The sequence below is a fragment of the Saccostrea echinata genome, unplaced genomic scaffold, assembly GCF_033153115.1.
Source record: "Saccostrea echinata isolate AGI-Se365-2 ecotype Australia unplaced genomic scaffold, CSIRO_AGI_Sech_v1 ptg000083l, whole genome shotgun sequence".
Taxonomy (NCBI): domain Eukaryota; kingdom Metazoa; phylum Mollusca; class Bivalvia; order Ostreida; family Ostreidae; genus Saccostrea; species Saccostrea echinata.
Genome location: NW_026889832.1, coordinates 1,045,145 through 1,072,592, shown reverse-complemented (window position 1 = coordinate 1,072,592; position 27,448 = coordinate 1,045,145). Strand labels below are relative to the sequence as shown.

At 33.2% G+C, this 27,448-nt stretch overlaps 1 protein-coding gene across 1 annotated transcript in view; it reads left to right on the top strand.

The window, feature by feature from the left end:
- The first annotated feature begins 1,243 nt into the window (after positions 1-1,243).
- The window catches only part of LOC133176865 (uncharacterized), a 28,996-nt gene continuing 2,791 nt past the window's right edge, over positions 1,244-27,448 (top strand). The window contains exons 1-9 of the mRNA XM_061311923.1: positions 1,244-1,286; positions 2,108-2,148; positions 7,511-7,739; positions 8,684-8,803; positions 10,491-10,602; positions 11,065-11,195; positions 11,897-11,983; positions 13,738-13,779; positions 23,456-23,497. Of these exons, the coding sequence (XP_061167907.1) occupies positions 1,259-1,286; positions 2,108-2,148; positions 7,511-7,739; positions 8,684-8,803; positions 10,491-10,602; positions 11,065-11,195; positions 11,897-11,983; positions 13,738-13,779; positions 23,456-23,497 (832 nt within the window). The 5' untranslated portion in view covers positions 1,244-1,258. The remainder of the gene's footprint in view (positions 1,287-2,107; positions 2,149-7,510; positions 7,740-8,683; positions 8,804-10,490; positions 10,603-11,064; positions 11,196-11,896; positions 11,984-13,737; positions 13,780-23,455; positions 23,498-27,448) is intronic.

Sequence of the window (27,448 nt, the reverse complement as noted above, 5' to 3'; positions counted from 1 at the left end):
GTACGTTAATTTCTACATTAAACTTTTTCTATATTTTTTTTTTAAAAAAGCACGTGTCATTGGGGGTGGGGTGGGGGGATGGCCTCTTCCCACTTTTTTCCGAACAATACCCTTTACTATAATTATAAATGTTCACTGAAAAGCTGGTTGCTCCCCCCCCCCCCAATTTTGGTTTTTCTTTTTGCTTTTCAAATTATAGAAGTTGTCTTTTTCCCCTGCCTACCACCCCCCCCCCCTCCCCAACTTTCAAAACGATACTAATTAAGTGCCTGTTGAAGGTGACATCCTTGTTAAGAAATGTAATATTTGTAAGTAAATTATTTAGAATAGGAATTTAAGCTGCCATATGAAGAGTATCAAATCGCATATTTTCTCTGGCCTTTCCGACAGAGCTCGGGAAAAAATGCCTTCAGCATTCTGGAACTGGGGCGAATCATGGCGAATAGGGAATGGGGCGAACTCACTCAGATCAACCGGGGTTACCACCAACGGCCCATGTATTTTATGACAATCGGATTTAACCACAGGCGCCTGAAGTGTGGATCGATAGCCCCCCCCCCCCTTTAATAAAAAAAAATGTAAGAACTTATAATTTCTCAATAATATAAAATTCCCCCATCAATCACATCCATATGTCGTTCTATGCGAGCAGATTGTACCTTTTCGTACGTTTAGAGAATAGCCATGTACGGTGTAATAAAAATACCGTACATGGCCATTCTCTAAACGTAAGAAAAGGTACAATCTGCTCGGACAGAACGACATATGGATGTGATTGATGGGGGAATTTTATATTATTTTTAAAAAAAATAACTAAAAACCCGTTTTAGTTTCGGATTCCCGGCCCGGGACAAATATAATGAAAACTTGCTTTTATAATAGGTTTTCATATTATCATGGCATCAGGTCATTATACCCCAAAATCATGGCATTATACCCCTGCCAATTTTATCTATCAAATAAAGAAAATAAAAAAATATATCTGTTTTATTTTTTCTATCATGAATCTCATAGACAATTAGTATCCTAATTATAATCAGTTAAAAGAAAATTGTTTTTGGTACTTTAATTACTACTTCGTATTTTAGAATTACATGTGATCAGGTCACTCAGGTTAATATACTATCAGGACATTATACCTTTCCGGCTGGCCAGGTTTTTTTTGTTCTACTTCGCATTTTAGTAACTTTTCGCGGAAATCAACGTTGAATGAACATGAACTGATGAAGAAAAATACAGGAAAAATACAAAGGAAAATATGAAAATCCTAGTTTTGAGGCCAAACCGTAATGAGATTTTATGTGTATTTGAATGTTTTGTAGAAAAATTGGAGAAATAGAGGGCTTATATAAATGTCTTCCTTATAGACAAGGTCTTACTATTAATTTCTGCATCATGCAGTTTTCTACTTTCGTTTGTAAACGTAAGATAACGTAAGATAAGTAAGATAAATAATGGAGTTTGTAAAGTATTACTTAAGTTTAAATGAGGGATTCTGTTTTGTTTTGTTTTTTTTTTTATACTGTCGACTGACATGCCTGTTTGAAACCGTAAATTTACACGTCAGGCCTATTGTATGTACACGTATAACAAAACTTTAAAGGAAGATGAGCGAATATTTAAAAAAAAAAACAAAAAACCCCCAAAAACAGATTCTCAAAACTAACTTTTTAAAAAAAAAAAATGTTATTTAACCGACGCATTTTCATTGTTCAACTTCATGCTTCACAGGTAGGTCTTAACATAACTGAAAAGATGCATGACTTTATAAACTTGTTCAATTCATAGGCGCTTGGTTGATGGTGCATGTTGTGTATTTTGTGTTTTTGTAGGTGTGTCTGAATATCTTCATTAAAATAAAAATCAAAAATTGAAAATACCATATTACTGTATATAAAAAGAGTGTGATTGTGTATTGCTTAGTTATAGTTCATTAGGAGAAGATGCAGTTCTTGCAGATGTATAACCATGTACTGAAGATGACAAATGAAATGTGCAAAAGAACAAATTAATGACAAGTGCACCTATCTGAAACTATTTCAAGTGTATGTTAAAAAAATATGTTTAAGTATACATATACCAAATTGAAATTGGTTATTTGTTGCAGGATCATATGCAGCCATGATGTTCATCCTTCTGAATTTAGAGGTATAACTTTATTGCATGTCCTCTCTTATATCTTTTCGATAAATAAAAAATTCCGATAAATAAAAAATTGCAGAATGAAAAAGAAATCTTCAACTGTCTTTTACCATGCTAATTGAATTAACCATTTTTAAACGAATATTGTGAATGTATCAATTCTTACTACAGGATTTCCATATTAAGAATGAGAGATGTGAAGTATTTTTTAAATACATTTTACAATCAGCTAATTTCAAAAATATGCTGTATATACAGATACATCCTTAGAATATATCCTTAGAATTTAGTGTTTCTGTGATTTTGGTTGCCATCTCTAATGCATTTGAATTCATGACAAATTCTTAAACAGAAATTGGACATTACCACTTGTTTAGACTAGACCATCATCGGAAACCCACGTTCAATCTCACATACACTTACTGATACTGGGAAAACTTCTGTGAGATTGACCATGGGTTTCCGACAATGAGACTAGACTAAAAAATTAAAAGCTTTACTTGCAGCCAAAAACATTGTTACAGATATATATTGAACATATTTTGTTATGTAGCAGTGACGGGAAATTAATAGTTAAATATATATTTATGAAATAGTAATAGCATGCTGGTATTGGAACTAGCAATCAAGATTTAACATTTTGAGTTTAATCATATACTGGTTACTAATACATATAATGTGAAATCACTCAGTTTTATGCATGCATGCACTTTCATTCCAAAATAAATGCATTATCTTGTCAATATCTACTGCTATCACTAATGATGCATGATAAAAGCCATTCTAACAAAGTAATTATGGTCATCCCATCCATTGTTGATATCTACATTTTATTTTTTAGATTCTGGAAAATGAAAGTTAAAGTCAAAAATCATTTTTTGAAAAAAAAAAAATGAGGATAACGGAAAATGAGATAGGGAGAAATTAAAAAAAAAAGGAGAAATAAAAAAAAAAACTATGTAAACTGTCAAAATGATGAACCAATGGAGTTCATAATTTCCACATTAAGAATATATATGTAATACAGTGTATATATTTACCTTTAAAAAGTGATTTAAACCCTTAAACTATCAAATGTTGAAACTTAGCCAAGTTAGATAACAAATTAACCTTTTTGATGACACTATATTCAGTAGTTTAGATTACCTAAAACAATGTAAAGGTCATCTATCGGTAGCATATGCTATCTACATGTACCATTATAGAAAAAAAATTATTGAAGAAATGTATTTTATGAGGGATGTGTCTACTGTAAAGACAGGTAGGCACATATCCAGGAATTGAAGTTGGGGGGAGCAAAAAGTAGGCAGGGGGTCTTGGGGCCACCTTGAGGCCCACATTGGGTCCAGGATGAAGCCCTGATGGGGGCATGGGTGGCAAGCCCCCACAAGCCCCTAGAAGCTTCTGGATTCTAGAGATTTATTTGGGTAAAAATGAGGTCTACTGAGTAGACATTTTATATTTTCTCAACGAAACTATGATTTAGGCTTAATTTGACAATTGAATTTTAAGGGAGCATGTGCCGGGTGCACCCCCCTATAAATCCACCACTGACAGCCCTTAAATACATGCATGCAATCTTTAAAAGAATTAAGTTAACCATGCTTTCAATCACTGTCCGTACTCCTTATAAAATTCAGACATATATCAATGTCTACATTGGGTCCATTCTGACCATGTATATATTTCAAGCATTACATTTGTATAAAAGTTTTAATTTAAAATTTGTACTTTATTTTCCTGCATGCTTTAAATTTCTGTGGTGTATATTGGTATTTTGTTACAAAAGACCTGACTATTCCTTTATAGGTTGAAATTAAAAATGACAATATAGAATGTGGGACTTGAGCATTGTTGAGTATAACCTAGTTTGATTTTGATTGTACATATTTTTTAAAACAAATAACTTGGTATGATCTATATTTAGAAATTAGCAGAGATACATGTATAAAGCCACATAGAAAAAAAAAATTCTGCCAGATCTCTACTTAGCAGCTGAGCAGGAAAGAGAAATTTCTAAATAAATGATTTACTCATGCTCTGACCAAGTTAAAAATAAATAAATATTGATTAATTAATTCTCTGCCAAGATAGATCTCTAATTAGAGGCTGACCAGGAAGGAAAATTTTTCTAATTGATTTATTCATGCTTTCAGCAAATTAAAAATGCAGTGAAGAAGGGAAGGAATGAATGAAAGTACATGTATAAATAAACTAATAAAATTCATGATGCAAGAAGTAAATATTTCACAAGTAGGTTAAGGTTTCCCAAAAAATATTACAGTAGATCCTATGCTGTCACTAGCAAGATATGACATTGAAAATGACGTCAAGTCATTGTGTACTTTAGCAATCATGACAGGGAGAGTGTCATAAAGTCTATTTCCAACCACATGTCAAGTTTTAGAGCATTATTGTAAAATTCATGTGTCTAGTCTGAGGATGTGTAATAAGTGTTGAATATTACAACTTACCTCATACAATTTATCTAGATTGAAATTGTGTGTATTCATACGATTTTGCAGAAGAAAGAAAACTTCACTTTGAAATGCTCACGTTTACAGGACTATAGATTTTAGGTAGTCAGAATGTATAAAACTGGCTGGTGCAAGTGATTAATAAGGATAAATAAGATTTTTGTGAAAAATTGTAGAAAAGTATGTTCTCTAAATGAATCTTGCTTGGGATGGAAGTGTTATCACTTCGCTTTGGTATAAATTAAGACGAAGAGAGGAATACAACCTCAAATGTGTGGGTAAGTTAAAGTTCTCATGAAATATCTCTTACACTAAATAATACGATGGCCTGTTCCAAACACTTTTCAGGTACATTAGGATATAATAATTTTATTTATGTATCAAAGTGTAAATAAAAATGGTGTTATGCACTTGCACCGAAGCAATTTATGTGCAACTTTTGAAAAATTTATTATAAGTGACAGTCAAGTGATCAACTGTGTCATGACACGTATGTGTGTTATTACAAGTGTGTTAATGTTTTGTTGAGTTCAAAGCTCAGTTTCAAAGAAACTATCCAAGATATTTTTATTAAACTTCCTATACAGATAGATATTGATGAGAGCTATGCAACTGCATCAACATTTTTTGACCTTGTCCTTTCCTTTGACCTTGACCTGACTTTTCTTGAATTAGTGTTTAGCTCAATTTTAAAGATACCATTAAGATAGTTTAATCAAACTTCATATTTTGATACATACTAATGTAAGCTATTCAACTGCATAACCATTTTTTGGCCTTGACCTTTCCTTTGCCCTTGACATCAATTTTCTTAAATTAGTGTTTAGCTCAGTTTTAAAGAAACCATTCAGGATAGTGTTATCAAACTTCATATGCTGATATATTCTGATGAAAGCTATTCAACTTCATCAACACTTTTGACCTCGACCTTTCATTTGACCTTGACCTCACTTTTCTCAATTTGTGTTTAACTCAATTTTAAAGAAACCATTCATAATATTTTTATCAAATTTCATATGCTAATACATACTGATATAACCTTTTCAACTATAAGTTTTAAATAAACCATTCAAAATATTTTTATCAAACTTAATATGCTGAATATATGTATTTATGAGAACTATTCAACTGCATAAAAAATGTTTGACCTTGAACTTTCCTGTGACCTTGACCTCACTTTTCTTAAATTTGCATTGAGGAACCATTTAAGATATATTTATGTAAGCTTATGCACTTTTACATAATTTGGGAAGAATTTATCACCTGTATCAAACTTTTTAGATTTCATTTTAAATTTTAAGAAACTATTCAAGATATTCTCATCAAATTTCATACACTAATACAAATTTTCATGTTGCATAACTAATAAACCCTCGGCGGGGCATTCATGTCCTATGGACATATTTCTAGTGTACATGTACAATACATAACATTTTATTCATTTGATGTACTTATTTGAAAGTTGGTTTTACAAGCCAAATATCATGATTACGCAAGTTGTTCTTCTCAGTTTTACACTTTTTTGAAACTTTAAGGTAATTACAGTAAAACACGGTTATAGCGAAGTCCTAGGGACTTTGAACTTACTTCTCTATATTGGTAATTTATTATATCCATATAATGAAGTTGTGAAATTATATATAACAAATTTGCAATGCACATGTTTTCCTTTTTGTATGACTGCAAAATATGTTCAGGGAAATATTAAATGCAAAAATATCTTCGAGAACTAAAAATTTTTGATGAATTTAATTTCAAACATACATACTTATGGAAAATAATGTCAGCTCAATACTTCAACTTTTGTGATCTTAATAATTCAATTTAAAAGATGTATTTTGCATTATTTTTAACTTTTTCGTGATACAAAGTCAATTTGCTATATCCAGAAATTCGTTATATCCGTGTTTGTTATAACTGTAAAATTTTACTAGGATTTGTTAAGAATTTTGCCAGGATCTGAAAGAACTTTGTTATATCCGTAATTTCACTCTATCCGTGTTTGCACTAAATGAGTTCTACTGTATAAGCTAATACCTGAAAGTGCCTGCAGATGTAGACAATGACAATAGTTTATTCTCTTAAACTATAACAACAGTGTAGAGAGGATATTAGAAATGATATATTTACAATAATTATAAAGCATCTGGGCTTGATCCACTCTCTCAATTACATGTATAATCTTAATACATTTTAATAAACTAAACTAACTTTGGTCATGCAATAATATTATGAAAATGTACATGTATACTAATTAAGCTACTTCTATATACTTTTCTATATAAATGCATTTGAAAACTTTTCAAACTTTAATGTTCATCTCTTCTATCACTTTCAACAAAAAACTTACTACAAAGAATACTTTGGTAAATTTGAAGTCCTTATTTTTGCCATCTAGTATATTGATGCACAGTTGAATCCATAGAACATGTAGAAATTGCAAACTTTTATTTTACTGCTTTGCATGTTTTGTAAACTTTGGAACAATTACAGCTTCTTGTATAAAGAAAAAAACAACACATTTTGGTATTAACATAGTATTTGTGGATGAAGGGAAACAAAATTATGTCATTCATTCCCATAACCCCCTTCCCTTTGCAGTTTTGACAGAAGGGGCAAAGACCAAGAAAGTCCACATAATAGCAATTAACAAACTCTTTATTCTTGATCCACTATTGAAATTAAATTATCATTTATTTGAGAATAAATAAAATACTGCCCCCAAATATATTTATACAGTTTATATACCAGTACATTTTTGTGTTTAAACTATTTGATGGCCCAACATTTTTTTAACTAACTCAGGCCAGCATTTGGTTTAAAAATTAAATTATCTGCATTCAGCTAGTTAATTCATTACAATCTTTCATTCATTTAATAATATTTTACAGATAACAAAAGCCAACACTGATTCATGTCCTGCATCTAAAAAAACTGTACAAAGTGTTGAAAACTGTCCAACCAGTGAGAAAGAATGGATGAGAGCTTCTCAAAGGAAAAACTGCTCAGCATTTGCCAGCCAGTGTAGTAATCCTGACAGATTTGTGTACCATTGTGTGATTAACCCATTTCTCAATGAAACACTGGAAGTTTGTGTATATAAAAAGACTATTGTGTTTGGTATGTATTCCAGATTGCTAAGGAGTAAATGAAAGAAATTTGGTGTAGGGTTGGGGGTTTGTCTTGTATGTTTTATATCACATCTGATTTGTGTTTTTTTTTTATATCCCCTGCTTGAAAAGTAGAGGGTATATAGTGATGTGGGATGTCCAATTGTATGTCCATCCATCCGTCTGTCCATAACACCGTCAATTTGTTATCTGCAACGCCTCTTACACATGTACCACTGAATGCAATTTAATGAAAATTTCACCATATCCTTATTTCATAGTGGCATTGTGCATCTCCTAATTTACATTTTAATCAGACTCATATTTGAGTCTTCCATAGCATGGACATTGCTATTCTCTCTATAACTATATTAAGGGTACCCATCTTTTATCTGCAACTCCTGTACGGCTGAATAAAATTTAATGTTCCTTTATTTAAATTAGGGAATTACTATCTTCTAATTTGGTATTTGCGACCATTAATGCTGATTTAATGGTCGCAAACTGAGTTTTACCGGCGAAGCGTAAGGGGTAGAACGGATGTTTGCGACTGTTAAATCAGCATTAAAGGTCGCAAATACCAAATTAGAAGATAGTTATTCCCAATCTAATGCAATTTATTGCCTTTTGTTTGATGTTTACGTCTTATTTTGTTGAGTTTTGTTATATGAAATACGTCAGGGAGTGTTGTGTTTTTGCGTCGCTCTCTTATGACGTCACAATCAAAAGCTTTGAAATTCACTCTCGTTTAACTTCCTGAAACATCATTGTATTAGCCAATCAAAAATCATTTTACAAAACAATTGCATTAGAACATGATTTCCAATGTTTTAAATTTTTTGATTCATGATCATAGTGCTATTATTGTGCAACTTCGAAACCAATTAAGCATGCACATATACACTGATTGTAATTCAGTAGTACATTAAGAATATGCTTATAACAATTTTGCAGGCTATTGTACAGAATACAGCTACAGTGCAAACAGAATTCAACAAAGTTTAGGTACACTTTGTTCTGGCTTCATCCAAAAACCATGTCCAACTGGATATCCCTCTGATGAAGCATACAAATGTGAGTATGCAAACGGATGATGTTTTTATGATATTTTTGATGTAATAATTATTAAAAACCACTCTTGACTGATGATACATGTACAGTGCAGGGAACTAATTTTGTTACATAAACCAGCATCAGCATAAGCATTAGTAGCATCAGGATCGAGCTAGCATCAGCATCAGCATTTAAAAAACAGCATTACAAGGATCAGCATCAGAAAGCAAAGGATAAAACCAGCATTGACCTACATAAAATCAGCATTATCCTACTAGCATCAGAAAATCAATGAGTTTTAATTCAGTAAAAAATTAAAAAAGAAAGAAAGAATATTGGTTAAAGTATTCACATTATTGATACATAGTGAGATATTATGATAAAATAATTGTAAAAGGCACTTTTATTGCTTTAAACGGCAATGCTGAAATTCATTATCTACTTCCAGTAGCATGATGCTACTTCCGGTAGCATTGACCTAATTATAAAACAGCATCAGGATAAGGATTACTAGCATTAAATCAGCAAGCAAAGGAAGCATTCAAATCAGCAAGCAAAGGAAGCATTCAAATCAGCATCGATGCTGTAACAAAATTAGTTTCCTGCACTGTAGTAATGAATCACTAGTTTGACCAGGACTAATACCCAGAAATGTTAGTGTTGAACCCTGCATGGGAACATAAAGGCAATTTTATGTTTGGTAAAAATCCTCTTGTTAACATTTAAAGGAATTCAAACTGCTGAATTGTATCTGTTATATATCCAGTCATACTGAAAAGTTTTACCATCCAAGCAAATGTTACTCAGCCCCCTAAGAAAGTTACTAGCCCAAGCTTCACTGCTTGTTCAAACTTGAGGGTACTTATATTGTGTTGCACATTACAATGTTTTATTTTCTTTCCATTTCATATTCAGTAACTGTCCAACATTGATTTCTGCATCAGTTTCCTCTGATGTTATGTTATCAAAATTAAAGTCTGATTCTTGTTCATCACGGCCTTCAAATTTAGATTCTTCAGCCATGACCTTTATTCGTGAAGGGGGAGGTGGTGGTGGTGTGGGGGGAGTTATATTGGCTTGCTTGTTTCCTTTTAAGGTCACTTGCTTTTCTGATCACATTTTGTCCAGCGTCCATCTAGCTGGCAGTCTGTCTGTCAGTAAACTTTCCACATTTTCGACTTCTTCTCAAGAACCACTGAGCCATTTTCAACCAAACGTGCCACAGAGTATCCTTGGATAAAGGGGATTCAGGGCCACGTCTTTTCAAAGGGGAGATAATTGTGAATTAGTGAAAAATTAATGGCATCTTTAAAAAATCCTCTTCTTAGGAACCACTGGGCCAGAAAGGTAGTGTATATTCAAATTTGTTCAAAACACCCTACCCGGGGGTAGAGTTTGGCCACAATGGGAGATCAAAGCTGTTATGTTTCAAATTATATAGACTCTTGACCTTGATTACTGTTCGTTATCTTCATATTTCATTTTCAACCTCAGTGTAATTTTTTTGTAAAAGGGACCAATAAGAACGTACATTACAATTAATCATCATTTATGTACAGAAATTAGGATTCATTTGTTCATAGCATGCCAATATAAGATCACGGTAAAAAGAAAAGCACAGACTACTTACAAAACAGTAATGAATTGTATAATATTTTAAGAATCTTATGATGTCTATAAAACAACTGATATTTAGTTTTTTTTTCAGATCCTGGTTGCTACGAGCTTACTAAGAAATCAACAACAGAAAATCCAACAACAGTGAATCCCTCCACCTCTGGAACAACTGTGGTCACTGAAACAGGGCCTGTGCTTAATGGGTAAGCTTAATGTGTGTTTACCAGGGAAAGATACATTAAAAGTATAGATGTATTGAATATTATACTTAAGCTCTTATGTTTACATTTACAAGGAAGGTGTGCAGAATCTATTTTTTCCATAATTATATTATGACAACTGTTGCACACACAACTCATCATGCCAGATTGAAAAAAAAAATAATCTACCATTCTAGTGGCCCAATACTCTACACATTTGACCAAAAAAAATAATGATAATAAAAAAAAATCATCATACAAATACAGTCTTTCAAGAGGTCACTCCCTAGATATATAGACCTTAGAGAAAACATATTGACCAAGCACGAAGGTTTATGGTACTGGCTGTAGGCAAGTGAGCATATCTGTTTCCTCAGGAAGCCTCATGTTTATTTTAAGGATTTTTATTCCCCAATTTTTAAAAATCACAATAATTTGTATATTTTCTTGCATTTGTTGTTTCAGGTCTGCAGCAGATACAGAAGATAGAGGAGACAATGGTTCTGTCATAGGGATAGTAGTTGGGGTTCTTGTTGTTGTGGCTTTTGCTTTAGGCGGATTTTTTATATACAGACGGTATTCACGAAGAAAAAAAGGTGATTTACATGGTTTGAGTTTCAATATATTTGACCTTATGACCTTGACCTTAGAGTTTGACTAACCTCTTAAAAACAATACCATTGGCAATAACTTCTTAACGATTTGTGCTTTAAATATTTCTATTGTGTATTTTTTGTGACAAATTCTTTGAGTTTCTATAATTTTGACCTTACGAACTTGTCCTTAGAGTTTGACCTACTTTTCAAAGAACATTAACCTTTGTCATTGCTTCTGAACAGTTTATGTACAGTACCTTTCAGGGTCTTTTATATTTCAAATTTTATTCCTTGTGACAAGACTTGTCTTTGAATACCAATATTTTGGACCTCATGAACGTGACCATTGAATTTTTTTTACATGTGTATCTCTTGACAAGTCTTTTCTCTGAGTTCCAACACATTTGACCTCATGACCTTAACCTTAGAGTTTGACACACTTCAATTAATTTTTAACCTTGGCAATAATTTCTAAGCAGTTACATGTAGTGTATTTCAATTGTATATTCCTTGTGACAAGATTTTTCTTTTAATACCACCGTTTTGGACCTTGTGACCTTGACCTTGGAATTGACCTACCAGTACTTTTGAAAAAAAAAACCCTCTCCTTAGCTATGAGTTTCTGTATAGGAGCTTTAGTGTTTCACAAAAACATCTTGTTTGCTTTTTTAAATTTAACTTGGAAACAATATTGTTCAAAGGTCAACAACCACTTCATGCACTTGATAATGAAAGTTTTGCAACTGATAGAAATCCTGGTAGAGCTATAGAAGAAGGAACCTTTGAAGGTAAATTAAACAAAAACAAATCATAGTAATATGAAATCATGTTTTAATATTTACGGATATAAAAATGTTTAATGCCCCTGCAAGAAGAGGAATCCAATGTTTTGTTTAAATGCAAATCATCTGATAATTGACTGGTCTTTATATAACATGCATCTAATGATGCATCCATTGTGTAAATTTCTGTTACAAATGCAAATAATGATCATCTACAGTGTGGACTTACTCATCATTGGAAGATTGATACAGATATGCATAAACAATTTCTTCTGTTAAGCTCATGTAAAAAATTGACAAATAAACTTTCCTTTTAAATCTTAAAAGGAGGATGAGTAACACATAAAGTAAATTTTAGGGGATTAAGAATTATTTTAATTAAGATATTCAACTTTATTTCTTACTGTGATTTGGCAATCTTTTGTTACGAATTGCCTGACATAGAACACATATCTTTCTCAACTTACTTTCACTGAGCACCCAAAATGAACATTTCTAACTATCTCCCTTCCTTCACTAAAATAATCAAATTATTAAATAAGGGCCCCGCAAGGATTTGCGGGTGCCCTATAGTAATCACTCTGTCTGTATGTCTGTCTGTTTGTCCATCTGTCTGTCAGTATGTCTTTCTTCAGTCCACAAATTTTCTGTTTTTTCTAATAACTTTTTTTTAGATATTTTATTATATTTGGATATAGATAAAGATATCTTTTTTATTATTATTTAATTTAATTTTTTTTCTTTTTCTTTTTCCTGTCTTTTTTTCTGCCTTATGTAAATTCAAGAATACTATTAATTTTAACAGGTAGTCAGATAATAATCTCATTCTATTTGCTGAAAAAGTTCTTATTGTAAACTTAGAAGAAAAGGATGAGAGAGCAGTACAATTAATCCCCTGGGATTGATTATCTTGCAGATTGCAGAAAATTTTTTGAGGGTTATCTTTATCTGTCACTTTAAGATTAATTAACACCTTTGTCTGCAACTGATCTTTGTTTTGAAGTTATGGTCAAGCCTCGGTGATATTTGCATTCACTGAAGGCTGGCATTTTAGAAAACACATGCTTCACTCTTCTTTCAATATATATACATTTAATTGAGTAAAATAGATATGATGTTTTTTACTGCCTTATGTAAATACAAGGATACTATTTACAGGTTGTTGGATATTTAGGAATTATCTTGAAATTTTATAGAAACAGTTGCTGTTGCTTATTCTTCTTCATATATTTTCAAATTTTTGTAATCAAGTAAAATTATCATTCCCTAATCTGCACCCTTATATTTCTACCCCTCGGTGGGGCCCTTGCTGACTGGTCAGATTTCTAGTTGAACTTTTGGCAAGTCTTTTGTCGTTATAAACCTTACATGTTCCTTGCTCGAGTACAACTGAGTCAACCATTTTTTGTCACAAGTCTCTACCTATTGAAATCATTTTTAAATTTTGACACCATAAATATGTAGCAATATAATACGTAACAATTCTTGTAGATCATGTCTATTACTGTATGTATGCCAAATTTAATTCTGATCTGAATTGTGGTTATGTATAGATACAGAGATAGTTTGTGAACTTTTTGAGCACTGCTTGTACACATGTTTTAAGGGGGATATTCTCTTTTAAAACAATGTGTATCTCTACCAAATTTCAAAATGAAAGAAGCAGAAACTTCTGTAGATCAAAATTTAGTATGTATTAATTGGAGTTACATAATATATTTTAATTTCATTTGTTTTATAATCTAATGATGTATTTTCAGAGAGGAGAAATTTAGTGCCGTCTGGAAAACCTGCAGAAGTAGGTATGTATGAAGACTACCTTGCTTAATTTTAAACCTCATAATTTAAGAAGGAATAATTATATATGTAATTTCAGTTGTAAAAAGCACCGCTGTGAATAAATATAATTCAATTTTACAAGGGTTGTCCCAGAAAAAGTAAGTCAGACATAATCAATATCTTGAATGGTGCTAGCTGCAGATATGTAGCTTGCTGTTCTGAAAAAAAAAATGGATGGATGACCAGAGTGCTCAACTGCCACCTATTAAAAAAGTGTATATTTATTGCACAAAAAATGTGCCCTGTCTGTCTGTGTCTGTTTTTCTGCAAAAACTTTAACCTTGTCAATAACTTTTGATCATGTTGATTGGTTTGAGCTATGGCTTTCATATTTCACAAGTGTATTCCTTGTTACAAGACCTTCCTTTGGGTACCAACCTTTTGACCTTGTCCTACTTTTAAAAAAAAATTTAATCTTTGCTTTAACTTTTGAACAGATGGTGCTAGGGCTTTAATATTTCACATGTGTATTTCTTATGACAAGGCTTTTCCTTGGGTACCATTAATTTTGACCTTTGAACTTGACCTAGCAGTTTGACCCACTTTTAAAAAAAAAACTTGAACATTGGGCATAACTTTTGAATGGTTGGTGCTTGGGCTTTCATATTTCACAAATATATTCATTGACACAAGTCCTTTCTTTGGGTAACAAGATGTTTGATATTTTGACCTTGACCTTGGAGGTTGACTTGCATTTGAGAAACTTTAACCTTTGCCATAAACTGTCGTATGGGGGCATCATTGTTGCACAAACACATCTTGATTTGATTATATATTTATGCCCCCCCCCCCCCCTTTTGAAGAAGGGAGAGCATATTGCTTTGCTGCTGTCTGTCAGTCTGTCTTTCGGTCTACCAACAGTTTCCATTCATTTTCATCGCAGAGGTTGCACATACTGAAATGAAATTTGCTATGCAGATTTATCATAAGAATATCTAGGTGAAGTTCTGTTTTGGGTACAAACAGGGCAATTTTTGACAGAGTTATGGCCCTTAGACTTAGAAAAATTCCAATTATTTGCAGTTTCCATTCATTTTCTTCGCAGAGGTTGCACATACTGAAATAAAATTTGGTATACAGATTTATCATTAGAATATCTAGTTGAAGTTCTGTTTTGGGTACAAATAGGGCAATTTTTGACAGAGTTATGCCCCTTAGACTTAGAAAAATTCCAATTATTTGCAGTTTCCATTCATTTTCTTCGCAGAGGTTGCACATACTGAAATAAAATTTGGTTTACAGATTTATTATAAGAATATTAAGGTCAGTTCTGTTTTGGGTACGATCGAACAAACCCTATAATGTATGTCCAAAGGGGAGGCATACATGTAAGGGTTTCACAAACACCACTTGTTATATTTAGCATTTATAAATAACAGCACCTTTTAAATTCTGTAGTAATAATCGTATCTGAAAATAAAACAAAGGACAAGGTTCATTTGATATAATATTTGGCCCTGAGAATTTCTAAAAATTAAAGTTTACGCTGAATCAAAACTTTACATTGAAAATAAAGGTTGGATACATGCTTGTTAAAAAAATAAACCCAAACTTTGAGAATGTGTCCCCTGTATACTGTTTATTCGTGGTCAAATCATGCACGGAATGCGTATTTCCGGAAAAATCGTTAAAGTCAGGGACTTAAAAGCATTTTTCGATAGGTCCGCATCATATCACCACTTTGAAATTTTCACAAATGAAACATCAATTTGAAAGCATCTTATATGCAAAAAATTACGATGGTGATATTGTGCGGACCATGTTTATTTTTTAAAAATGTGTTCATTTTACAGCATGCAATACACATGCATTCGACGGTGTTTTGCTATATCTAAATAATATTGAGAATATACCTCGCCATGTATTGCTAAAAATCCTTTAATATAAAGAAAGAAATCATCATATCAATGTTATGAAGATCTGGTCTGTATTAATTCTTTACACGTTGTTCGAATTCAGATACCTTGGGCCTATATTAGTATCGATATATAGCATCTTACTTCCGCACTCCCTAACTAGGCGACAGTGGTCCGAGTTAGATTATATATCTGGACGTTAGGTGGTTGAAAAAAGTAGCAGTTCACAAAAAAGTGCAGTATTTACACTTGTCGTATAAATATTATTTTACATCTAGTTTATTTATTACCCAGTGACTGTGTCCATATTCATGTCAAGCTGAACAGTATAAAACAATTATACGTCATTTTTGAAAATTGACGTCACAATGGTTTCGCCGATCTATTTGACCTGTTGGGAAAATGGACCATTTACATGTACTTTGATAATAATCAGGGTGTAGCTAGAACTTTGATGAAGTATAGGCACAAATTATCCTGTGTGCGGCGAGGGGTTTGGGGCCGCTCAAGGCTCCCAGCGGGTCCAGGGCAGCGCCTTGGTAAGGGGTTCATGGGGGCGAAGCCCCCCTGACGGAAAATGGATGTCACGATTTTAAGACCCCTGGGTGACAAATTCTGGGCATTTAAGCTACAAAATTCTGGGTATCTTTAAAATGAAATTTCATATTAAGTAGAAAAGCTAAGAAAGTGCAGTCCAACTTTTTAACCAGAAATCTTTAGTTAGAAGAGTTTTCATATTTTTTCAGTAATCAAATTTAGAACATGAAGAAGAAAAGTATTCAAAGATAATCAGACTCAAAGAAATGTTTTACAATAAATAATGATTTTTTTTTTCAGAAAAAAAGCTAATCTAGTCTACCCACAAAGAAGTGGTAAATTTGGGTGGTCAGCCATAAAAAATTTAATTATTCTTAATTCAAATTAATTATTAATTAAAATGAAAATTAATACCACACATAACATATCTTGTGAGCGTCAGGGGAGTTTTGTATCTATATTTAATGACATGTACTTGCATATAGAAATTTTCAAGACATCTTATAAGAAGTCCTACAGTGAAACAGCCGGTTAACTATTGCAGGTTAAATTTATTACTTTGCACAGATCAGTGGTTGTTTATATATTCATGATCTCTCTATCAATGGCGAAATGATATTTAGTCATTTATTTTCTTTCTTTTTTACAGTTTTGTTTCTAAGTTTTTTTTTTCTGAAAAAAAAAAAAATCAAGTGTAGGCACGTGCCTTAAGTGCCTAATGGCAGCTACTGCACTGGATATGATTTTTTGAGTTATTGTAGTAAAAATTAGAGGCTAAGTTTCCAAGATTGAAGACAATTAAATTGGCAAAATATCACAATAGATTTAACAATGTGCCTCTCAGTATAAAATATATGCAATGTTGATCAGTTCCTAACATAATCTAGATTGTCATAAATGTTTTATCAATGACTTCAGGTAGCTTTTTTTTGTTGAAGAATTCATAAAAAATACCCGTAAAGCCATATACATCACATAAATGTATTTTGGTCACATCATTTCTCGAGATGGTCAAAAAGGGGTAATATATAGCATTTTATGTACTTAATAGCGATTAAATAAAGGTTGGATGTATTATGTACATTATCTATGTAACATAATCTAGATTGTCATAAATGTTTTATCAATGACTTCTGTTAGCTTTTTTTTTTTTTTGAAGAATTCATAAAAGATACCCGTAAAGCCATATACATCACATAAATGTATTTTGGTCACATCATTTCTCGAGATGGTCAAAAAGGGGTAATATATAGCATTTTATGTACTTAATAGCGATTAAATAAAGGTTGGATGTATTATGTACATTATGAAAAAAAGAAAAGAAAACAATAAACTTGGGAGGGGGTATAAATTACTACTTGAGTGATGATATCGGATGGGGGGTCGTGTCCAATTCCTCCTCTAAATTTATATTCTTAATATAACTGTAGATCGACAGACCTATATAAATTGAATATAGAAACATCATATAGAAGCGACGAATGGCAGAGGATAAAAAAGTGTTTCCCTTTGATTGTCAAGAATCACATCGTTTGCTTGTTATCCTTCTGTATTAATATCCGAAAAAGTATTGCCTTTCTACGCGGACATACAAAACATAAATTCTGACTTGTTTACTAAAACAGATATTAATCTTTGCTAAGAAATGATAAACTATATCCACTGATATCTGTGCATAAGTGAACTATTCTCAAACGGGGCTCATACATGTAATGCAGTGATCGTAAAAAATATAGCTGATTTTATTCTTGTAAATTGTTTTAACTGGAGGGAAAAATTAAAATAAAATATAAACAGGGTGTCATAGAACATAGAAAATGATTTATTTAATAAATGCAATTACGATGTATAAGCATCGGATTTATTGTGAAATGGATTCCACGGTGCGGATCATCAGTCTCGTTTGATCTGATGATCCGCGCCGGTCAACTTGAGGTGATACGGCTCTTCGGACCGAGTTACTGTTATAATAATATATATGTATTCAAAGGCGGATCCAGCACCGGCGTGCCGGGCCTCACCCCCCCCCCCCCCCCTTGTTTGAGATTTTTTTCCTGTGTACATTTTGTTTGTTTAATCTGTTTATACCCTCAGTTTATCCACAAGTAACGTTCAGGCACGTAGTTTCAATGCTGATTCGAACTGGAAAAAAATGTTTCATGTCGAAAAAATCTTAACCTACCCTCTACATGTATAAATGGTAAAGGTTTACTTGAAATTTCATTACCATGATAAACATGATACTTTTCCCACAACAACTTTATTCCCCCTTTTTTTTAATTTTTGTCATCTTGAAAATATACATTTAATTAATTATCAATTCAATAACTGAATATAGAACTATTTTGCTTTAATTTCTACGCCTACAATATGTGATACAGGAACTATAAATATTTCATGTAATCACAGTTCTCATTGAATAGAACCCCCCCCCCCCCCCATAAAACATGTAAATAGTATCAACTGTACTGTCCTTTTCCTTTCCCCGAATAACAAAATAAAATTAATATTGCTTTATGTTTGTTATGAACAAAAGACCATCTACTTTCAAGGGTTAACTTAGGTTCACAATATTAAATTGAGGTATTCTTAACATTATATTAGACCAAGATAAAGTAATTGAATACAGTACATGTATTTACACATTGATTACCGATATAAGTAAACAACAGTGAAATCTGTTCACTAACACTTGATTGTCTTTGAACAATTTTCCTGGGGAAATAATTTAAGACAGGCACTTTATCCTTGAAATAATCTAGATTAGTTCATAATGTAACCTTTATATGATAAAATGTTCTCAAAGTCTGAAAAATGTTTTTTTCCTTGAAACACCCGCTTGCCTAGGTTGTCGTCACAAAGGTATCAATTACTTAGAGGAAGCAGTAAGGATCCGCAGGGGGGGGGGGGGTATCCGGACCCCACCCCAACACCCACCACTTGTATAAAATTCATACAGTAAAAATACAAAAAATATGAAGGGGGAAGGATTAAGAAAACTTTGTAAAGTTTATATGATACATGTATGTAGGAAGGTAAAGTGACACCTCCCTTTCAAAATAGGTATTTCAGGTTGGGGTCATCCTCGCAAGCCAGTGGTCCTGAGTCAAAATGTTGACTCAGGACCCCTGGCTTGCGAGGATGGGTTAGAGTTAGTTTTCTTTTATTTAAAAAATTTTCTCCTTTGGGTCGATCTTTTTTTTTTTGTTTTGAGTTGGTATGGAACACCTCACTCCCTTTTCTGGGAAAAATCACAGGAAAATTCCTCAATTGCGCTGTTACATTTTTCCGCGAGTCGACATTGCTTTTCCGCGAAAAATCCTTCTTTACTGTGAAGTACTAGTATTTTCTTTTTTTCCGCGAAATCCTCTATGAACCAGGTAGTACCTTTTGCTCCTTGTCCACCACGGGGATGATTTAATGTGAAAGTTAAAACATCGTTAAAACATGCTGTCTGTTCAATAACCCGTAGATCTTAATATATTCGTGTCGGAACAAGCTGCATTTTTTTTTTAGGAAAAAAATGATATTAATAGCTGATAATTCGATGTTGGAACGTTTCCGAAACTGCTGAAAGAAAAGAATAAACGAAGGTTCGCATGCATTCCTTTTTTCAAGAATGGGCTCTGCCTCTGGACAGCGCAGATAAAGTATTATAATATGGACATGGTTAAACTTATGTAAATCAATCCACAGAAAAGCAGTCAAGCATTTGCGGAGAACTTTTTTTTTTTTTTTTTTTTTTTTTTTTTTTAAATATAATGCAGATAAGCAGGAAGACCAAAATCTTGCTAGCCATACTGACATAGTATTACACACAAAATCATTTTCTTGAACACCTGCAATCAAAATCCAAGAAAAAGTCTTACGGTCTTTAAGTCTTTTTTGCAAAGCTTGGCAATCACGGTTCGTCAAGTTAACAAACAAAGCCAGTAACTTTGCTTGTGTCAATGCGAGGCGCGGAAATAGAGAAATCCGCTAAGAATGTACTGTACATATACACCCCTTTTTTCCCCTTATGATTCAAAAGTTTCCAAAGCCAACCATACCAATTGATTTATAGATTTGTCTTTAGTAAGCATGATATGCTATCACATGTATACCAATACATCGAAATCTACGTTTATGAAAATGAGATTTAATTAACGTACATAATAAAATATACACGTAAGCTGGATTTATTTTAAAACATGACGTTAAATTCTTGTTCATGACGTCGCATAAAGCAACGTCAAAATATCACAACGTTATCGTTAACTATGCTACCTTTACGTTTACATAAAACAAAAATAAAGCTTTGTACATGCATATATTGATAATTTCATGAAAATATATACTCTCTCAAAGAGTTTTGAGAAGTATTATTTAATTTTGACACGGGGCCGAATTTTGCACCAAACACACCTTGTCCTTTATATATATTTTCTCTAAAAAAAGAATTGATGTATCGTAATTAAGAGCTTATTTCAATCTTTCCTTGCCAAAACCATCTTTTAAAAGATATGTCTCAAAGATCACTAACTTGTGGTGAAGCATTCTTCCTTAAAAAAGAATGTAAAAATGGTGCTTAACCTACAGTTTTGATCAATTTCAAAAGACCTATGTGGAAGCTAGTTCAGTCCCAGTTCTCCAGTCTTATCAATGACTTCTGGTGTAAGAATACAGATCTAACAGATTTTATTTTGTTTTGGTTGCTATTCATACAACATTTACTCGGTTTCCTTAGTGATTGTTCAGCATTTAAACTGCATGGGCTAAGCTCCTGTTCCTTTTTGCTTTGCCCTCCAGTCATGGTGAATTCTTATATTCAAACTGATTTTTGAAGCTGATGTTTCTATTTTTAGGTCACCTGAGTCACTCAGGTGACCTATTGCTATCTCTTTTCGTCCGTCGTCGTGCGTCGTCCGTCGTTCGTCGGTCGTAAACTTTTGAACATTTTCAGCTTCTTCTCTGGAACCAGTGAACCAATTTCAACCAATTTTGGCATATAGCATCTATGGGTGAAGGGGAACAAAAATTGTGAAATTCGTGGCCCCTGCCCCCCTGGGGCCTGAGGGGTGGGGCCAAAACCATCAAAATTAATGCAATCTTTAAAAATCTTCTTTTTTACTCCTGGACATCAAGCAAGCAGTCAAACTGTTGGCATGATTGTAATAAGCATTGAGCCCTCTACCAAAATTGTGAAATTCATGGCCCCAGGGTCAGGGGTTCTGGTGGTAGGGCGGGGCTATATAGATCATATAGTGTAAGTGCATTATTTCTTTGAAAATCTTCTTCTCTACTCCTGGGTATAATTGAAACAAATTGAATACATAGTTATGATGAGCAAGGGTGACTCTACCAAAATTGTGAAATTCATGGCCCCAGGGTCAGGGGTTCTGGAGTTAGGGCGGTGCTATATAGAACATATAGTGAAAGTGCATTATTTCTTTGAAAATCTTCTTCTCTACTCCTGGGTATCATTGAAACAAATTGAATACATAGTTACGATAAGCAAGAGTGACTCTACCAAAATTGTGAAATTCATAGCCCCAGGGACAGGGGTTCTGGTGTTAGGGCGGGGCTATATAGATCATATAGTGAAAGTGCATTATTTCTTTGAAAATCTTCTTCTCTACTCCTGGGTATTATTGAAACAAATTGAATACATATTTATGATAAGCAAGAGTGACTCTACCAAAATTGTGAAATTCATGGCCCCTGGGTCAGGGGTTCTGGTGCTAGGGCGGGGTTCTTTTGATTATATAATGAAAATGCATTAATTCTTTGAAAATCTTCTTCTCTACTCCTGGGTATTATTGAAACAAATTGAATACATAGTTATGATAAGCAAGAGTAACTCTACCAAAATTGTGAAATTCATGGCCCCTGGGTCAGGGGTTCTGGTGCTAGGGTGGGGCTATATAGATCATATAGTGAAAGTGCATTACTTCTTTGAAAAGCTTCTTCTCTTCTCCTGGGTATTATTTAAACAAATACATGGTTATGATTAGCAAGGATGCCTTTTCCAAATTTGTGAATTTCATGACCCCTGGATCAGAGGTTCTGATGTTAGGGCGGGACTCTATTTATTATATAGTGAAAATACATTAATGCTTTAAAAATCTTCTCTGCACCTGGGCATATCGGAGGCAAAAAGAGTAAAAGTTTTAATAAGGAAGGGTATTTTTACCAGATTTTTGAACATCAAGACCATTTGGTCAAGTGTTCTAGTCCAGGCCAGGGCTCTATTAATTTGTATTCTACTGAGAGGAGTTATTCCCCTTTGCCATTTACTTGTGATAATTAATCACTGTAAAGAATGTACTTGAAAGGTTAATAGAATAAGAGAATTATGCAAGAATTTTTATTGTATAATACAAAAAGTACTTTCATAGTTTTAATGATCAGTTAGACTTGTCTTATTAAGGTTTTCCATCCCTAATAGGAACTAATTCTCTATCCTTAAATATCAGTCACGTATATAATACTCTGATATTAATTCAAAGAACTTTACAGTAGAAAAGGATTTACCAAGTGAAAGTTTCAAAAACGTAATTAACTAAGCAATATTTAATTAATAGTAATTGCATTGAAGTATATGGAGACAAGCAATTTTTTTTAAATAAAAATTCAGATAATAAGAATATCAATAACTACTGTGGTGGAAAGATCCATTAAATCATTAGAAATAGAATGACAATTGAAAACAATTTTTTTACCATATATTTTTTTAAAATTGATTTTTATTACTTAAAAAAAGGGAGATAACTCTTCAAGAAAGGTCAAGTCATAAATTAGGACACTTCCATTCTTACATGCTAATAGTAATAAATGGAGATTATGTCTAAATATACTGAGTATTCCACCCATACACATCTGTTATGTATTCAAATTCATTGAATCTGAGGCTATTAGGGATGGAATACCAGTACTTAAATGTTCATCAAAGACCAAGGCTTCAGTCTTACTCAGGCCAATGTAAGAGATTTCCACAAGGAATTAAAAGAGTACAGAAGCACCGATAGTTTCTTAATATACTGTCTGGTGAGAGTGATAAATGGGGAACAGATTAGAACCTAATTTATGAACTGTTAATGAATACTAGACTAATTATTTTGTTAATCCTGATCACCCGATTTTTCTTGCTTTTGGGCAAGAAAGCTTCACCTTTCAGTTCATTTTATACTCTATGGATCCTCTAAATTGCTGTATTATACTCAGGTGACCATTAAGGCCCTTGGGCCTCTTGTTTTTTAATATTCAGAAAAAGAGAAGAAAATTGAAAAAGTTGAAGTTGAGCAGCCAGGTTTGTATATTTTAATTTGTAATAGACTAAGTGTATTATTTTAGTGATGGTAATTTTTAAAATGAAATTCACGATCTTTTTAGTTGCTCTTGATCAGGTGACCAATTTTATTCACTCTTAAGGCCACCTGAATCACTTGGATTACCTGTTCATATCTGCTTTTGTCTGTATTTGTGTATGTAATAAACTTTCTAACATTTACAGTAGCTTTTTTAGATGGTTGAACCAATTTTAATACATATTGTGTATGGCATCTATTTGTAAGGGGATTATAAGATTGAGAATTGTCTCTTTCTCACCGGAACCTGATAAAATGGAACTAAATCATCAGAACTATTGTACTCTTCTAAGATCTTCTTTACTTTTTGGCACAATACATGTACAGCCAGACTGTTGGATTCATTATCACTTACCAAATTGTGAAATTCATGACCCCACAATTTATGGTTTAGGCTCTGGGGTGGCACCAAGTTGGATTGAAAATACATTTCACCTATAAAAGTCCCCATCTTTCCACAGGGATACTTGTATCCAGCTGACGAAATGTTTGCTTGTTTATAATAAACACTTAGCCCTCTTTCAAAATTATAAATTGCAAGGCCCCTGGTCTAAGGTTTCAGCACTGAAGTTGAGCTTAATTGGATATTAGCTCTTCTGAGCCAAAGGCTCAAAGAGCTAATGCTATAGCCATTTGTGTAGTGTGCATAAACTTTTTAAAATATGGGTCATATCTCAAGAAGGGCTCACATTTATACAAAAACTAGGGATGTGACATTTAAACAAGGGGAGATAATTAGGGAAATAAAAACAAAAGTACTGGTTGCTAAAAAATATTCTTCTCAAGAATCACTGGGTAGATTATCACCAAACTTAAACATAAGGATGAGGATATGTTGTAGATAAAAAATTATTCAAGGCATCAGCCTTGGGCAAATGGCGTGGCTTTAGAGGCATATTTTGGACACTTTAAGGCCTATGATCATCAAACTTTGTCAGTTGATGCATCTTGGGTCCTCGCAGTACGTCAACTGAAAAGTAGGTCACAGTGACCTACTTTTTGAATTTTATGGCTAATCCTCATCAAAACATTTAAGGTCATTATTTCAGATACTGAGAGGTTTAGAATCATCAAACCTTGTAAGTTGATGCATCTTGGGGCCTTAAAACATATTTATCAAAAAGTAGGTCACTGTGACCTACTTTTAAAATTTTGCAGGCATTCATTTTCAAATTGTTTGAGAGGCATATTTTGCACAATTTAAGGCCTATGATCATCAAACTTTGTCAGTTGATGCCTTGATCTTGGGTCTTCAGAGAACGTCAACTGAAAAGTAGGTCACAGTGACCTACTTTTGAAATTTAAATATTTCAGGTACTCATTGGTGTGGAATCATCAAACTTTGTCAGATGATGGATCCTGGGTCCTCGGAGAACATCAACTAAAAAAGAGCTCACCGTGACCTACTTTTGAAATTATATGGCTGTGTTTAAATATTTTAGGTACTAATTGGTTTAGAATCATCAAACTTTGTCATTAGGTCACCTGAGTCACTCAGGTGACCTATTGCTATCTCTTTTCGTCCGTCGTCGTGCGTCGTCCGTCGTTCGTCGTCCGTCGTTCGTCGGTCGTAAACTTTTGAACATTTTCAGCTTCTTCTTTGGAACCAGCAAACCAATTTTAACCAATTTTGGCATATAGCATCTATGGATGAAAGGGAACAAAAATTGTGGAATTCGTGGCCCCTGCCCCCCTGGGGCCTGAGGGGTGGGGCCAAAACCATCAAAATTAATGCAATCTTTAAAAATCTTCTTCTTTACTCCTGGACATCAAGCAGTCAAACTGTTGGCATGATTGTAATAAGCATTGAGCCCTCTACCAAAATTGTGAAATTCATGGCCCCAGGGTCAGGGGTTCTGGTGGTAGGGCGGGGCTATATAGATCATAAAGTGAAAGTGCATTATTTCTTTGAAAATCTTCTTCTCTACTCCTGGGTATTATTGAAACAAAATGAATACATAGTTATGATAAGGAAGAGTGACTCTACCAAATTGTGAAATTCATGACCCCAGGGTCAGGGGTTCTGATGCTAGGGCGGGGCTATATAGATCATATAGTGAAAGTGCATTATTTCTTTGAAAATCTTCTTCTCTACTCCTGGGTATTATTGAAACAAATTGAATGCATAATAATGATAAGCAAGAGTTACTCTACCAAAAACTGTGTATTATTTAAACAAATACATGGTTATGATAAGCAAGGATGCCTCTTCCAAAATTGTGAATTTCATGACCCCTGGATCAGAGGTTCTGATGTAAGGGCGGGGCTCTATTTATTATATAGTGAGAGTGAATTATTTCTTTGAAAATCTTCTTCTCTTCTCCTGTGTATTATTTAAACAAATACATGGTTATGATAAGCAAGGATGCCTCTTCCAAAATTGTGAATTTCATGACCCCTGGATCAGAGGTTCTGATGTAAGGGCGGGGCTCTATTTATTATATAGTGAAAATACATTAATGCTTTAAAAATCTTCTCTGCACCTGGGCATATCAGAGGCAAAAAGAGCAAAAGTTTTAATAAGGAAGGGTATTTTTACCAGATTTTTGTACATCAGGACCATTTGGTCAAGTGTTCTGGTCCAGGCCAGGGCTCTATTAATTTGTATTCTACTGAGAGGAGTTATTCCCCTTTGCCATTTACTTGTGATAATTAATCACTGTAAATAATGTACTTAAAAGGTTAATAGAATAAGAGAATTATGCAAGAATTTTTATTGTATAATACAAAAAGTACTTTCATAGTATAAATGATCAGGTAAATTTGTAAGTAATAGATAAATAAAAATGAGACAAAAATGACTTGTCTTATTAAATGTTCATCAAAGACCAAGAGAGGCCAATGTAAGAGATTTCAGTTCATTTTATACTTTATGGATCCTCTAAATTGTTGTATTATACTCAGGTGACCGTTAAGGCCCTTGGGCCTCTTGTTTGATGCATCTTGGGTCCTCAGAGTAAGTCACCTGAAAAGTAGGTCACCATGACCTACTTTTGAAATTTGATTGCTATATTTAAATATTTTCAGGTACTAATTGTCTTAAAATCATCAAACTTTGTCAGTTGATGCATCTTGGGTACTTGGAGAGTGTCAAATGAAAAGAAGGTCAATGTGATCTACTTTTGAAATTTTATTGCTATATTTAAATATTGAAGCTACTAATTGGCTTAAAATCATCAAATTTTCATTTGTAAGTTGATGCATCATGGGTCCTTGGAGTAAGTCAACTGAAAAGTAGGTCACCATGACCCTTTTTGAAATTTTATGGTTGTATTCATATATTTCAACTACTAATTAGTTTGGAATCATTAAAATCTGTCAGTTGATGCATTGTTGATGCTCGTACGTCAACTGAAGAAGAGGTCACTGTGACCTACTTTTGAAATTTTATGGCTATATTTACAAATTGGCTTAGAATCATCAAACTTTTTAAGTTGATGAATCTTGGGTCCTCGGAGTAAGTCAACTGATAAGTAGGTCACGGTGACCTACTTTTGAAAATGATGGCTATGTTTAAATATTTCAGTACTAATTGGCTTGGAATCATTAAACTTTGTCAGTTGATGCATCTTAGGTCCTCAGAAAACGTCAACGAAAAAGTAGGTCACTATGACCTACTTTTGCAATTTTATATTTTAATATTTTCAGATACTAGTTGGCTTAGAATCATCAAACTTTGTCAGTTGATGCATCCTGGGTTCTCAGAGTGTGTAAACTGAAAAGTAGGTCACCATGACCTACTTTTGAAATTTGAGATATTAATAGGATTTGAATCATCAAACATTGTCAGTTGATGTACTTTGAGTCCTCAGAATGTGTCAACTAAAATGTAGGTCACAGTAATTTACTTTTTGAATTTCAAGGCAATGACTAAATATTTCAAATAAAGAGAC